The 12,626-nt window shown below is 39.4% G+C and overlaps 2 protein-coding genes across 4 annotated transcripts in view; both read left to right on the forward strand.

Annotated features, from left to right (window-relative positions):
• ano1a (anoctamin 1, calcium activated chloride channel a) overlaps positions 1-7,494 on the forward strand; it is a 43,079-nt gene extending 35,585 nt beyond the window's left edge. For all 3 annotated transcript variants that reach the window (XM_010749350.3, XM_010749349.3, XM_019257727.2), the window contains 6 exons: positions 215-357; positions 2,889-3,041; positions 3,251-3,303; positions 3,488-3,672; positions 3,767-3,872; positions 4,575-7,494. In XM_010749350.3, the coding sequence (XP_010747652.2) occupies positions 215-357; positions 2,889-3,041; positions 3,251-3,303; positions 3,488-3,672; positions 3,767-3,872; positions 4,575-4,811 (877 nt within the window). In that variant the 3' untranslated portion in view covers positions 4,812-7,494. The remainder of the gene's footprint in view (positions 1-214; positions 358-2,888; positions 3,042-3,250; positions 3,304-3,487; positions 3,673-3,766; positions 3,873-4,574) is intronic.
• Positions 7,495-8,343: 849 nt separating this feature from the next.
• fadd (Fas (tnfrsf6)-associated via death domain) lies at positions 8,344-12,446 on the forward strand. Its single transcript, XM_010749351.3, has 2 exons — positions 8,344-8,874; positions 11,841-12,446. The coding sequence occupies exons 1-2, from the start codon at positions 8,574-8,576 to the stop codon at positions 12,122-12,124; spliced, it is 585 nt and encodes a 194-aa protein (XP_010747653.1). The 5' UTR covers positions 8,344-8,573; the 3' UTR covers positions 12,125-12,446.
• Positions 12,447-12,626: the final 180 nt, after the last annotated feature.

A 12,626-nucleotide genomic window follows, 5' to 3' on the forward strand; every position in this document is an offset into this window, starting at 1 on the left:
AAAATCGACTGTAGTGAATCTTTCCTTTGCTCCCTAGTAGAGTAAATGTTTTCACCAAACTGGGATCCACTTTACCACACATCTCTACAGGGTACCTTGAGGGACAATACTCCAGTCATACTAATGTAAAATCACATCAAATGGACATCTCTAAACAGAAAAGGAAATCAGTCTTTAATGTACGGTTCCCATCACTGGCTGTTGGTATGTGCAGAAAGTTGAAGAAACTGCTCCGGAGGAGGAAGTCGGACTTAGACTCTAAGCAAGAGGAGGAGCTCAACAAAACTCTGCAGCGCCATGAGAAAGACCACATTCTGGGTCCTTTTGTCGGCCTCAGCCCCGAGTACATGGAGATGAGTGAGTTGACACAAAGCAGTACACAAATACAGAAACACATGCAGCATGCACACTGCTGCTCTGCTCTGTACATGTTATTAAAAGGCATTTAGACTTGAAATGAAATTTATATAAACCATGAATGTCCTCTGGAGCAGTTTGCAGCTGCTCTGCCCCCTCAGTAATCATGAGGTGCCTGATGTTTGCTCATAGCAAAGGTCTTCATCTTCATCTCTTCGCCCTGATTCAAACATGGTCCTTGAGGAATGCTTGTGTTCTCAGTTCAAAAGTGATGAGCTTAATTGCTGTGACCACTTTGAAACAATCATCTTAATGCACAGCTTCGATGTATCCACAAACACATTGGGTTAGACCTTTGCTTGAATGCAAATGTCAGCTCCTTTCAGCACAGTCTGTTAGTGTCATGGAGTGATCGAGCAAACATATAACTCTGATAAGAAAATTCAAAATGCAAATTAATCTCTGTGTTGCTGTGCACTGTGTTGACCTTTAACTTAATGAATATCTGCCTGTAATATGGAACCAAAAGCTGAACCATGCTTCATGTGCACCACAGATTTCTATGCATACCTGTGAGTGTGTTTTAATAAAGATAAGTAGATTAAGGAGCAGATTAAAATGCTCGCTTTTAATGGCTGCTCAGAGTTTATGGCTGTGTAATTGCTTTTTAGAATCTGGTGTTGATCATACATCCCTGTAGGGAAGGAGATCTGAATAATACAGACAAGCAGAGGCTCATCCTGTTCCCCAACATCCCCAAACTAATGACAGAGTATTAAAACTACTACTCCAAGCTCAACATTTGGATTTCTTCATGTCCGTCACATGTCTTGATCATTATAGGCCTCTATAAGCAACACACAAACTGCATCCATGTGTTTCACTGTAAATGTCAGAGTAAAGTGTTACACTGTGTACACATTCTGTAAGATGGTAGAAGAGTCCGGCAGTGACAAAACCTGGCAACTTTTTTCCAAACAGAACAAACTAATCACACCTCAAATGAAGCAAATAATAAGCACCACTGTGGATTATACTCCAGAGCCTGTGTGATGAACAGCATATTAGCATATCGATCATTTAACCTAAAGTAATGAGAATTGATTGACTCACCTGCATTGTTTCAGTCACTGATTAAAGAAGTAGCAAAAGGAACATGTATGTACTAATCTGTGCAGCTCAAATCAAATCAAATCAATTTTATTTGTATAGCTCAAAGTCACAAAGTACATTTGCCTCAGAGGGCTTTACAATCTGTACAGGGAGTGACACCCTCTGTCCTTAGACCCTCGGTTCGAGTGAGGAAAAACTTGCCCACAAAAAACCTTTTACAGGGAAAAAAGGTAGAAGAAACCTCAGGAAGAGCCACAGAGGAGGGATCCCTCTCCCAGGACGGACAGACGTGCAATGGATGTCACGTGTACAGAACAAAGAGAGAGAGAAAGAGTCATTTAGCTATGGCCTAAATGACTCTGTGGAACAAAATCCACGGACAATTATTAGCAAATCTGCAGAGCTTTTTAGCCCCTTTCCGCTCATTGTTTTGGTCTTACAGTCTCTCATCCATTTAGCTTCCAGATTTTCATAAAAATGCGCTGTACACTACCTGGTCACTTTTTCACATTCTGGACCTGATAAAGTGATTCTTTAATTAATTACAATTAAAAGATCATTAGAAGAAGAGAAGGACACTCAGATGAAGTTATCTGTCCTCAGACAACTAAACTCAAGTGTTAAATCAAGCACAAATAAGATACATAACATAATGGAGCTCAACAATGTAGCCAGATGGAGGATCTGTAAACAAGAAATCTGAAAATATTCATGTTATTCATGTGGAATAACCATGTTGTGTCTGTTTGACTTCTTTCACTGATGGTGATGGTGAAGAAGGTATACGGTTTAATACAGATTTGATTAGATTGGCAGATTTACCACCAAATATGAGCATCTGTCTGATCACTGTATCAATAGAGCGTTTTCACAGTAGCCATTTTGACATGAAATATAGGTAAACACAGGTGCCACCAATGATTCTCATAAAGGTTTTATTCCATTTATTGCAGCAAGACACTTTTCAGTGAGCCAGCAGCAGCACCCTGACCCTGTCTGACATAAATGGAATGTAGACTTAATTAGTATCATTGGTAACACCTATGTTCACCTACTATTTCATGTCAAAATGGCTGCTGTAAAAAAGGTCTGCTGTACCATATGACTGTGTGTGCTGTGTTGACATGAAAGCATCAGGTAGCTAAACACAAACAAATCTTACATAAGTTCTGAGTAGAACATCCGGGGTGATCCATCCTCATCTTAACTTTAACAGTTTTCCTTTGTCTTGACATATATTAGATTTGACCAAATAACTTTGGACACGTTGCTTAAACGTTATTTCATTCAAACTTGGAACACAGTCAAAGTAGTAGTGGTAATAGTAGTTTTTACAGTCAGTTTCTCTTGTTAAATAGAAAAGACAGTGCTCCTTCCACTAACTCTGCTGCTAATTTCTCCTGTCATCTGTGTTTTAGTCATCCAGTTTGGAATGGTGACTCTTTTCGTGGCCTCCTTCCCTTTGGCTCCACTCTTTGCTCTTCTGAATAACATCATTGAGATTCGTCTGGATGCCAAAAAGTTTGTTATGGAGCTGCGCAGGCCGATTGCAGCCAAAGCCAAAGATATTGGTAAGTGTTAACAACCTAAACAGAAATAAAGGTAGACAAAAAGCTGCATCGCCTTCATTATAGCATGAACCAAAATGAGAGGAGAAGAGAAGAGATATGTAATTAGTTTTGATAAACTAAATAGTAGCTCACTTATGCCATCTAGTGGTGACTGGTACTTACTGATCTGACATGTTGAAGCTGCTGCTTTCACCTCTGTTGTCCTGCAGGTATCTGGTACAACCTCCTGAGAGGCCTCAGCAAGGTAGCAGTCATCGTTAATGTAAGTCATGTATCTTTACAAAAGCAGCCGGTCTGAAAAATGTTCTGACACATGAAAATGTTTAGTCAGGAGTTCTTTTCTTCTGAAATCCAGAAATCATAAAGGAGCCCTGGTTGAACCTGTTTGTTTGATTTCATGAAGACAATACAGTTTTACAGTTTTGAAGCAGTTTTCTGTCTCACAGGCCTTCGTCATCTCCTTCACCTCTGACTTCATCCCACGGTTGGTCTACCAGTACATGTACAGCCCTGACGGCACCATGCATGGCTTCATCGATCACACTCTGTCTTTTTTCAACGTCAGTGACTTCCAGCCAGGCACAGAGCCTCTCCAGCCCATGCACCTGGGCTACAGCGTACAAACATGCAGGTAAGGCTACACTCTACAGCACTTTACAGTGAACTGTTTTTTAATGTGGTTCTGTTAAATCACATGTCAAGATTCTTTGTCTTTTTCTCTCCAGATATAAGGACTACAGAGAGCCTCCATGGTCAAGCACACCATATGAGCTCTCAAAGGAGTTCTGGGCCATTCTGGCAGCCCGCCTTGCCTTTGTTATTGTCTTTCAGGTTTGGAACAACCTTTAAATATTACTTTCAAAACACACATACCCAATCCCTCCACATGCTTTCAAATAGGCTTGTCGCTCACTTTTAACATTCATGTTGATCAAACTAACATGCAAACACATCATTCATAGTGATGGATTTACGGTGTGAATAAATGTGATGAAGGGATTTCTTCAGACTTGAATGTTCTTCAGTCTTTGAGAGGAACAGTTTGACAGTGGCCTGTCGAAAAAACTGAAGTAAAACTCTCACAAGCAGCAGCAGAAAGCACTGGACCTTACCTCAGCTTCCTTATCTGCTTCTATGTTTTCTCTGAGTTGAAGTGAGACTCTTCAACTTTTGCAAGAAGACACAAAGAGCAGGGTGTTTCCTGCTGTTGAAAGTTGAATTCACGAGAACATGCAGTTGCATAATTCAGTACACTCAGGTTTAAAGCTACAGCCTTACTTGGTCTGATATGACAAGTATCTCATGGTAGCAAATGTTGGCAACCTTTACATCACTGTGTAATCTTTTGCTCTTGTTACACTACACTTCAGCATGTCAGATAAACCTTTCTCCCTTTTTATAGTAAACAAGATATAAACACACCATCATCTGGCAAAAGATACACAGTTTCTATATATTGGCTTTAATGCTTCTAGGGCTGAAAATTCTGTGATGATCTGAGCCATTAATCTCTGTTTTCTATGTCATGTGCAGAATGTGGTGATGCTTATGAGTGACTTTGTGGACTGGCTGATCCCAGACATCCCCAAGGACATCAGTCTCCAGATGCACAAGGAGAAGATCCTCATGGTGGAGCTCTTTATGAAGGAGGAGCAGGGCAAAAGGCTTGCAGCCCGGGACCACCACAACCGGGACAACTGCACCTCCTCCTCGTCAGCCAGTCCACCACAGCCCCGCTCACGGCCCATCTCACATGCTGACTGTGGTTAAACTGCTAGCAGCCAGGATTCAGGAAAACAAGCGCGAACAGCAACAAGCAAACACACACCTGTACACAAACTGTAAATACATTCATCAGCTGCTTAAAGCTAGCTGGTAAAGGTTAAGTCAGTTATCCACTGACACATGATTAGTTTTCAGTAATCAGCTTTTGCTGCATTCATGTTGTTTGAGAATATTTGCAGGTAAAAACTTTGACGCGTTCATTCACGTTCTGAACTGGTAGTATGCCTCTTTCTAACATATTTCCCAGATAATACACCAGTCAGATAATACACATGGCATTTATGACGCTGAAACATGTAGTGTAGGATGTTTTTGAAAGGAACAAGCAATTAGCTTTATTTGTTCTGTTCTGTTGATGAAGTCATCATTCAAGACATCTGAGAAAGCAAAGCCAAATCTAATATGAGTCATATAAGGCCACCTCTCTTGAATGCAGCTTTTGTAATGAAGACAGCCTCCATCAATCCGTCCAAACAGTCCTGCTGAGCAATGTTCCCTCCTCGTATCTGACTGATGAGACACAGAAAACAAGAACATCATTGCTCAACAGGCTGTTCCTTTTTTTTTCAGGAATTCCTTGATGTATTTTTTGGGATATGCAGAATTGTCAGTTGTTGATGAACAACAAGGTTTTGGAAGACCTTGTGTGACAAGAGCCTCTTGGGTTGTACTATTCTCTTGTATGTGATGAGCAGCATGCTGCTCATTGTTACATTTGTTACATTTGGGATATGAACAAACTGCCATAATTCACAGAAGCACAAGAAACGTTTTTAGTCACTCTAATGAACTGGAATTCTTAAAGATGGAAATAAGAAGATTTTCACCATACACACAAAGTGATGTCATGCTCCATCTCTCACCTGGCTGAGATGCTGAACTGTAGATACTTGACTGTATGAGCTTACCAAAATCTTTGGAGAGAAATCTCTTCCTCACATGTTGTAAGATAGAAATAATTCCAGTAGTCTGTCTTAAAGATGCATTAACTGATGTCCTTTTATCTGCCACCCAGGGGCAGCAAAAGTAGCTGAAACATGGACACACCTAGAATGTCACCTAGAATTATTAAAGCAAATTATAGCATATAGTAAGTAAAATCCTTTTAACTCAAGCAGCCCAAGATGTTTGCAGGCTATAAAGCCTAAACAAAGAAAAGGTTCTGCAACCATGAGGTCAACTGCAGAATAGTTGATAACTAGAGGTGCCCTCACATCTAGTGAAACACATTCACCATCAAATGAACAAGTGTCATGTCAGAGTTTTGAGCTTGTGTGTGCTGCCCCCAGTGGTCACATGCAGATTTAAGTAACTGCAGGCCAGTTCTCCATTTACAAAGAGACTCCAGCATTTGAACCTTTGCCTCACTTGTCCAGTTGGTGTCTTCTGGATCATCAGCACAGGTGTGAAAATGGAGCTCCATGAACTCATGTTTAAAGTTATGTGTAGTGGTGTTGGATGTATTTACATTGTGTGCTGCCATGCTTATATACCATCAGAAAACTGCTTGTTGGAACAAATCGGATTGAGGAATATTGTCACATTAGTAGCAATGTAGGAACTTTCAAATTCTTGTCTGTGGAAAGCAGTGCCAGTGTCTTGCTCTTACCCTGCCTTATACTCTCCCAGCTGCTCCAGGGACTCAAAGTGTTGGCTGATTGTCTTCTCTAAAATATCACATTTGAGATTTAGCCATGCCCATAGGAAAGGATTCAAACCAGGAAAGGCAGCACTGTTCAATATTATTCTCTTGCCTTATATTAACAGGTATAAATCATTAGGCATTAACTATTCAAGCACAAAGACTGAATAACGTTTTGTTTTGTATTTATCAAACTGCAAAAACATATGAGGTAGTGACTGGATGTCACTCTGCACAACATAAATGTACTGTACCCATGCGTCCATGTATCAAACCGTGCACCCTCCTGTGAATATGTTGATCTACCCCAAACATAAGCCCTCAGCCCAGACTGATAGAATGTATTCTTTTTAAATTGCAGTGATGTATGATCACTTTTAGGTCAAAATGTTGTTAATGCTGTTTTTTAAAGTTTCATAATAATGCATTTCTAAGCCTATCTAATGTGTTAAAGGGTTTCTCTGCCCACAGGGACCACTGATATATCAACTACAGACTTTCACTATGATAGTTATATACTCTATCTTTTTGCTTTCCTTTTAATTGATTATTTAATGGACTAGAAACCATAATTATGGACCTATTCTGCTTGACAGCAAAATCTTCCAATATAGCCTACAAAGCCATTTTATCACAAAAGAAGTTTATGAGATATGACTTGCTCTTATGAGCAATAACTGTACATTTTACTTTGACCAAATCTCAACACTGTTAATTATGTTAGTAAGGTTGGTGTTGATATTCAGTAATAGACTGTGTGCAGCCACAGGGCTGCAGAGCCTGTTATAGCTACAATCTCTAACCTGATGTCACGTGAAGACTCCACCATGTCCCTTATGAAGTGTCCTCCTCTGTATTTACAGCATCAATGAATACTACAAGTTGTGACATGCTAATATATAATGTATGTCAAAGCACATTTCAGAACATGTGTGAGTGTTTATGCATGTATAACTGATTTGTCTGTCTGATATTTTGAGTCATTTTTGTTTAAATTAACTGCAAATAAATGAGAGATTAAGTTTGTTTTGGTACTTTTATTGTAACATTTAAGTAAACAACTCAACTCAATCAACTAAGATAAGCCTTGTTAGGAGCTTATGTTATTAAAATATGTGTTGAGGGTTTAAAAAGCGAGTGAATATGTAGCAGTGAAAAGAGTAATGGCCTGGATGTGTTGTCCCAGATATTAGCTTGTGCTCTTATCTTGTACCTGACATCATATATCTCAGCCAGGTGTTGCTTATTTATAACAATAATAATAATAATAATAAGGATGATTATTATTATTATTATTATTATTATTATTATTATTATTATTACTATGGCTGTTGAACAATTAGACAGGTACCAAACCACACACACACTGTGCAACTACAGCTTGTGACATTTGATCCTACAGCTGTGACCTGCTACAACCATGCAAACTATATCTAGTATGAATTATTATTATTCATGAGTTTTTATGAGGAGTTAACAATGCCATTTCAGCTGAGCAGGAAGCTCCTTGGTTGGAGCAGGAACTGAACATATGTTACCTTTTTTTACTGGCTGTCAGACTGCGAACAGTCTTGTATGTGAACAGATCTGTGACCTTCCAGATGGACCTTGCTATTCTCTGTGGTACTCTTTGTGTGGTGTTCTTATATCTGTATGCTCATATCTAAATAAATAAATATGAAATAAATCAACAGCAAGACATTTTTGGAGTAGTGGTTTATTTCAGAACATGATGCAACATGGAGGACTCTTGTTAGACTGACTGACCCAAACAGACAAGCCAAACAAGGTGACGAGAGGGTGTTACAATCAGCAACCACAAGATGGCACTGCGTCCTACACACTCCTCCTTTAAGCTTTACACACTTTTGTTAGTTTGTGTTTCTGATGACTGTGAACTTCAGCTTCAACACAATGCATTCAATACATATTCAAAGTCAGATCAGACCAGATCAGATCAGTTCAGAGAGCCTGGTGGAGCTATGAGGAGATCAGCTGGACTCACAGAGCAGCCAAACAAACGGAAGTGAAAGTAAAAGCGGAGTGTTTCCTCCTCAGACTGTGTGTGTATGTGTGTGTCGGTGCAGTGACTGTCTGTGGCCAACATGAGCTCGTTCCACTTTAACGCCGTTTTGCTGGACATTTCGAACCAGCTGTCGGGGGAGGACCTGAGCAGCCTTAAGTTTCTGTGCAAGGAGCTGATCGGGAAGAGGCAGCAGGAGCACATCGACACCGGAAGAAAGCTCTTCCAGGTCCTGACGGAGAGAGGCCAGCTGGGAGCGGACAACAGGCAGCCCCTGCACGACCTCCTCCTCCGCATAAAGCGGCAAGACCTGTGCGACAAGTTAACCCACTTTGAGAGTCCGGCTGAGCCCGCGGACCCGCAACCGGACGACGAGGAGAGAGGTACGGCAGGACACGGCGCGTGCGCGGTGCAGCCACTAGGCGGCGCTGTTCAGGAACCAATAAGTACTACTAATACTACTAATACTACTACTCCTAATACTAATACTACTAATACTACAAAGACTACTACTACTACTAATACTACAAAGACTACTACTACAACTACTAATACTAATACTACAAAGACTTCTACTAATACTACTACTAATACTACAAAGACTAATACTACAAAGACTACTAATACTACAAAGACTACTACTACTAATACTACTACAAAGACTACTACTACTACTAATACTACAAAGACTACTAATACTACAAAGACTACTAATACTAATACTACTACAAAGACTACTACTACTAATACTAATACTACTACAAAGACTACTAATACTACTACTACTACTAATACTACAAAGACTACTACTACTACAAACACTACTACTACTACTACTACTAGAAAGACTACTACTACTACTACTACTACTACAAACACTACTACTACTACTACAAACACTACTATTACTACTACAAACACTACTACTACAAAGACTACTACTACTACTACTACAAAGACTACTACTACAAAGACTACTACTACAAAGTCTACTACTACTACTACTACTACAAAGACTACTACTACTACTACTACTACAAAGACTACTACTACTACAAAGACTACTACTAATACTACAAAGACTACTACTACTAATATTAATACTACTACAAAGACTACTACTAATAATAATACTACAAAGACTATTACTACTACTACTACCACTAATACTACAAAGACTACTACTACTACTACTACAAACACTACTACTACTACAACAAAGACTACTACTACAAAGACTACTACTACTACTACTACTACAACAAAGACTACTACTACAAAGAGTACTACTACTACTACTACTACAAAGACCACTACTACAAACACTACTACTACTACTACAAAGACTACTACTACTACTACAAACACTACTACTACTACTACTACAACAAAGACTACTACTACTACAAAGGCTACTACTACTACTGCTACAAAGACTATTACTACTACTACTACTACAAAGACTACTACTACAAAGAGTACTACTACTACAAAGACTACTACTACTACAACAAAGGCTACTACTACTACAACAAAGGCTACTACTACTACCACTACTACTACAAAGACTATTACTACTACTACTACTACAAAGACTACTACTACTACTACAAAGACTACTACTACTACTATTACAAAGACTACTACTACTACTATGTAACAAAGTCTACTACTACTACTACAAAGACTACTACTACTACTATTACAAAGTCTACTACTACTACTACAAAGTACTACTACTACTATTACAAAGTCTACTACTACTACTACAAAGACTACTACTACTATTACAAAGTCTACTACTACTACACTACTAAACAAGTCTACTACTACTATATTACAAGTCTACTACTAATACTACAAAGACTACTACTAACTACTACTACTACTATACTACTAATAATAATAATAATAATAATAATATTAATTAAAATAATTTTTCAGGGACTGACCTCAAACATGGCACAGTGATCATCAAGTTAATAACGAGATGTTTGAGTCTCCTCTGCTGTCCAGCCTGCCAGGCTGAGCATTGTCTCTTGCTGACCTACACACAGCAAAGCGGAGAAATCCTGACGCCACTAAATATTTTAAAACAAAGATAAAATGTATTTCTTCGTTTTATCTTTGGACTAGCTGAGACTTTCTTGATCCACACCACTGCACCTCCTTTTAGATGTCTTTCACCTTCAATGGGTTTGTGTATTTAATATGTATGCATTCTTTATTCCTATTCTTATTTCATTCATAATTTTACAGTAATCATCCCATAATGTACCCCCACAGTGTCACTTTCTTCTACCCTCCCTTCTCTCTGTGTGTGTGTGTGTGTGTGTGTGTGTGTGTGTGTGTGTGTGTGTGAGAGAGAGAGAGGGAGAGAGAGAGAGAGAGTTAGAGAGAGAGAGTTAGAGAGAGAGAGAGAGAGAGCGAGAGTGAGCGAGCTTTGGTTAATAATAATTTCTCTGTGGTTCTGTTCAGCACCTCCAGCAATCCAGGTTTCTGTTTTACATTTGGAGTCTCTGAGCTGGGATAGCCCCATGACATCAGAATGACATGATGACACCATGCAGCTGTTTTCAGGCTCAGAGTGTTGGGCAACATGTTGCAGTTTCACATTGCTCTGACAGCTGTCAACTCTTTTATATGCACGACACCGCTTTATAGTCATTGTAAACTGGTAGAAGTAGTTTTAATCTCATGTGATGTCATGTCTTGGCTGCAATGCTTTAAGGAAAAGAAGTATCTCTAAACTTGCTATGGCATGTTGTCAATGTGAACGGACAATTAGAAAGCAGCTTAGTACCAGACATTTTTAATGCTCTGACAAGGTGCAGTACACTGATGGAATATCTGTTCACCTGGATGGAGACTGACACACAGACTAGTCAGTAGTTATATTGAAGGCAATCTATGACCAACTAGCTGGGAGCTTTTTATAAACGTTATTATTTTGTGATCAAATGTTTGAAGAACAGAAGACAGTGTTAGCTGTGTCCAGTTCCATTAGGCTTGTCCTGTGCTCTGTACTCATACATCAGTGTCACTCACTCAATCATGGGGCCATGATTCAGACAGGATCCGGAGCTCCAGCAAAAAGCCAGCCTTTTCCATTCATTTGAGTGGGAGTCGTACTGAGATACTCATTTATTCATGTGGTGCACAGTCCACATAGGTTCATATGGCGCTATACAGACACAACAGCCAGAATGTCCCCAGTTGTCTCTCTTTGCTGACAGTTGCTACTGCTTGCATTTTATGGATTGCATAAAGAATCTTGGTTTAAAAGTTGATTTTCCCAACAATATGAAAATGTTTCTTAAACCATCAATGTCTCCTCCTCCTCCTCTAGCCAAACTGGATATTGCCACTGAGGTGATTGCTGAGAATCTGGGAAAGAGTTGGCGTAAACTGGGCCGCAAACTAGGTTTGACTGATGTTAAGCTGGAGTCCATTTCTAAGAGGCATCCCACGGAGCTGGAGGAGACAGCAGTGGAGCTGCTGAAGGAGTGGAGGAAGAATCGTGGAGCTGAGGCCCAAACAGAAGAGCTGATAAAAGCCCTGAGAGCCTGCCAGTTCAACCTGACTGCTGATAAAGTGATGAGCAGACTCGAAAACTTGCAAACCTCTGGCTGATTTACAGATCAGATAACTTTGAGAATAGGAATGAAAGCTGTGATTTAGACAGTTATATGCAGATATATATATATATAAAAGAATCATCTTTGGTAAGTTGAATATTGACTTCCTGATTGAAACATGCACCAGAGTGAGAGAAAGTGTGTGATCAGAGCTCGTCCCTCGTGTTTTCAATGAAGATGAATTGATTTATTAAATAATAATACGCTGAAGGGGAGAAATTGCAGGTGGTGGATAGCAATATTCAAAGCTAGCCTGCTTATAAACACTTACAGAGTAATCATTTTTACTTTATAATAAAATGCAAATTGTATCAACATGTGGCCTTTCCTTTCCCGCTCATTTAACATTGTGGATGAATTATTAGATTTGTTCAGTTTTTAGCTCATGAAAGAAGCTAGAGGTCAAACTATCAACTGTTCCTTTGGTCTTTTCAAAGTAAAAAAAAGGTGAGAGGGACCTGTTGGATACTGACGTCAGTATAAAAAGCTGGACCTCT

This window comes from Larimichthys crocea, chromosome I (genome assembly GCF_000972845.2).
Source record: "Larimichthys crocea isolate SSNF chromosome I, L_crocea_2.0, whole genome shotgun sequence".
Taxonomy (NCBI): Eukaryota; Metazoa; Chordata; class Actinopteri; family Sciaenidae; genus Larimichthys; species Larimichthys crocea.

Excerpts from the sequence above, each read along its gene's own strand:
- fadd (XM_010749351.3), top strand. The coding sequence starts at position 8,574 with ATGAGCTCGTTCCACTTTAACGCCGTTTTGCTGGACATTTCGAACCAG. Across the intron at positions 8,875-11,840 it reads ACCGGACGACGAGGAGAGAG|CCAAACTGGATATTGCCACT; the intron begins GTACGGCAGGAC and ends CTCCTCCTCTAG.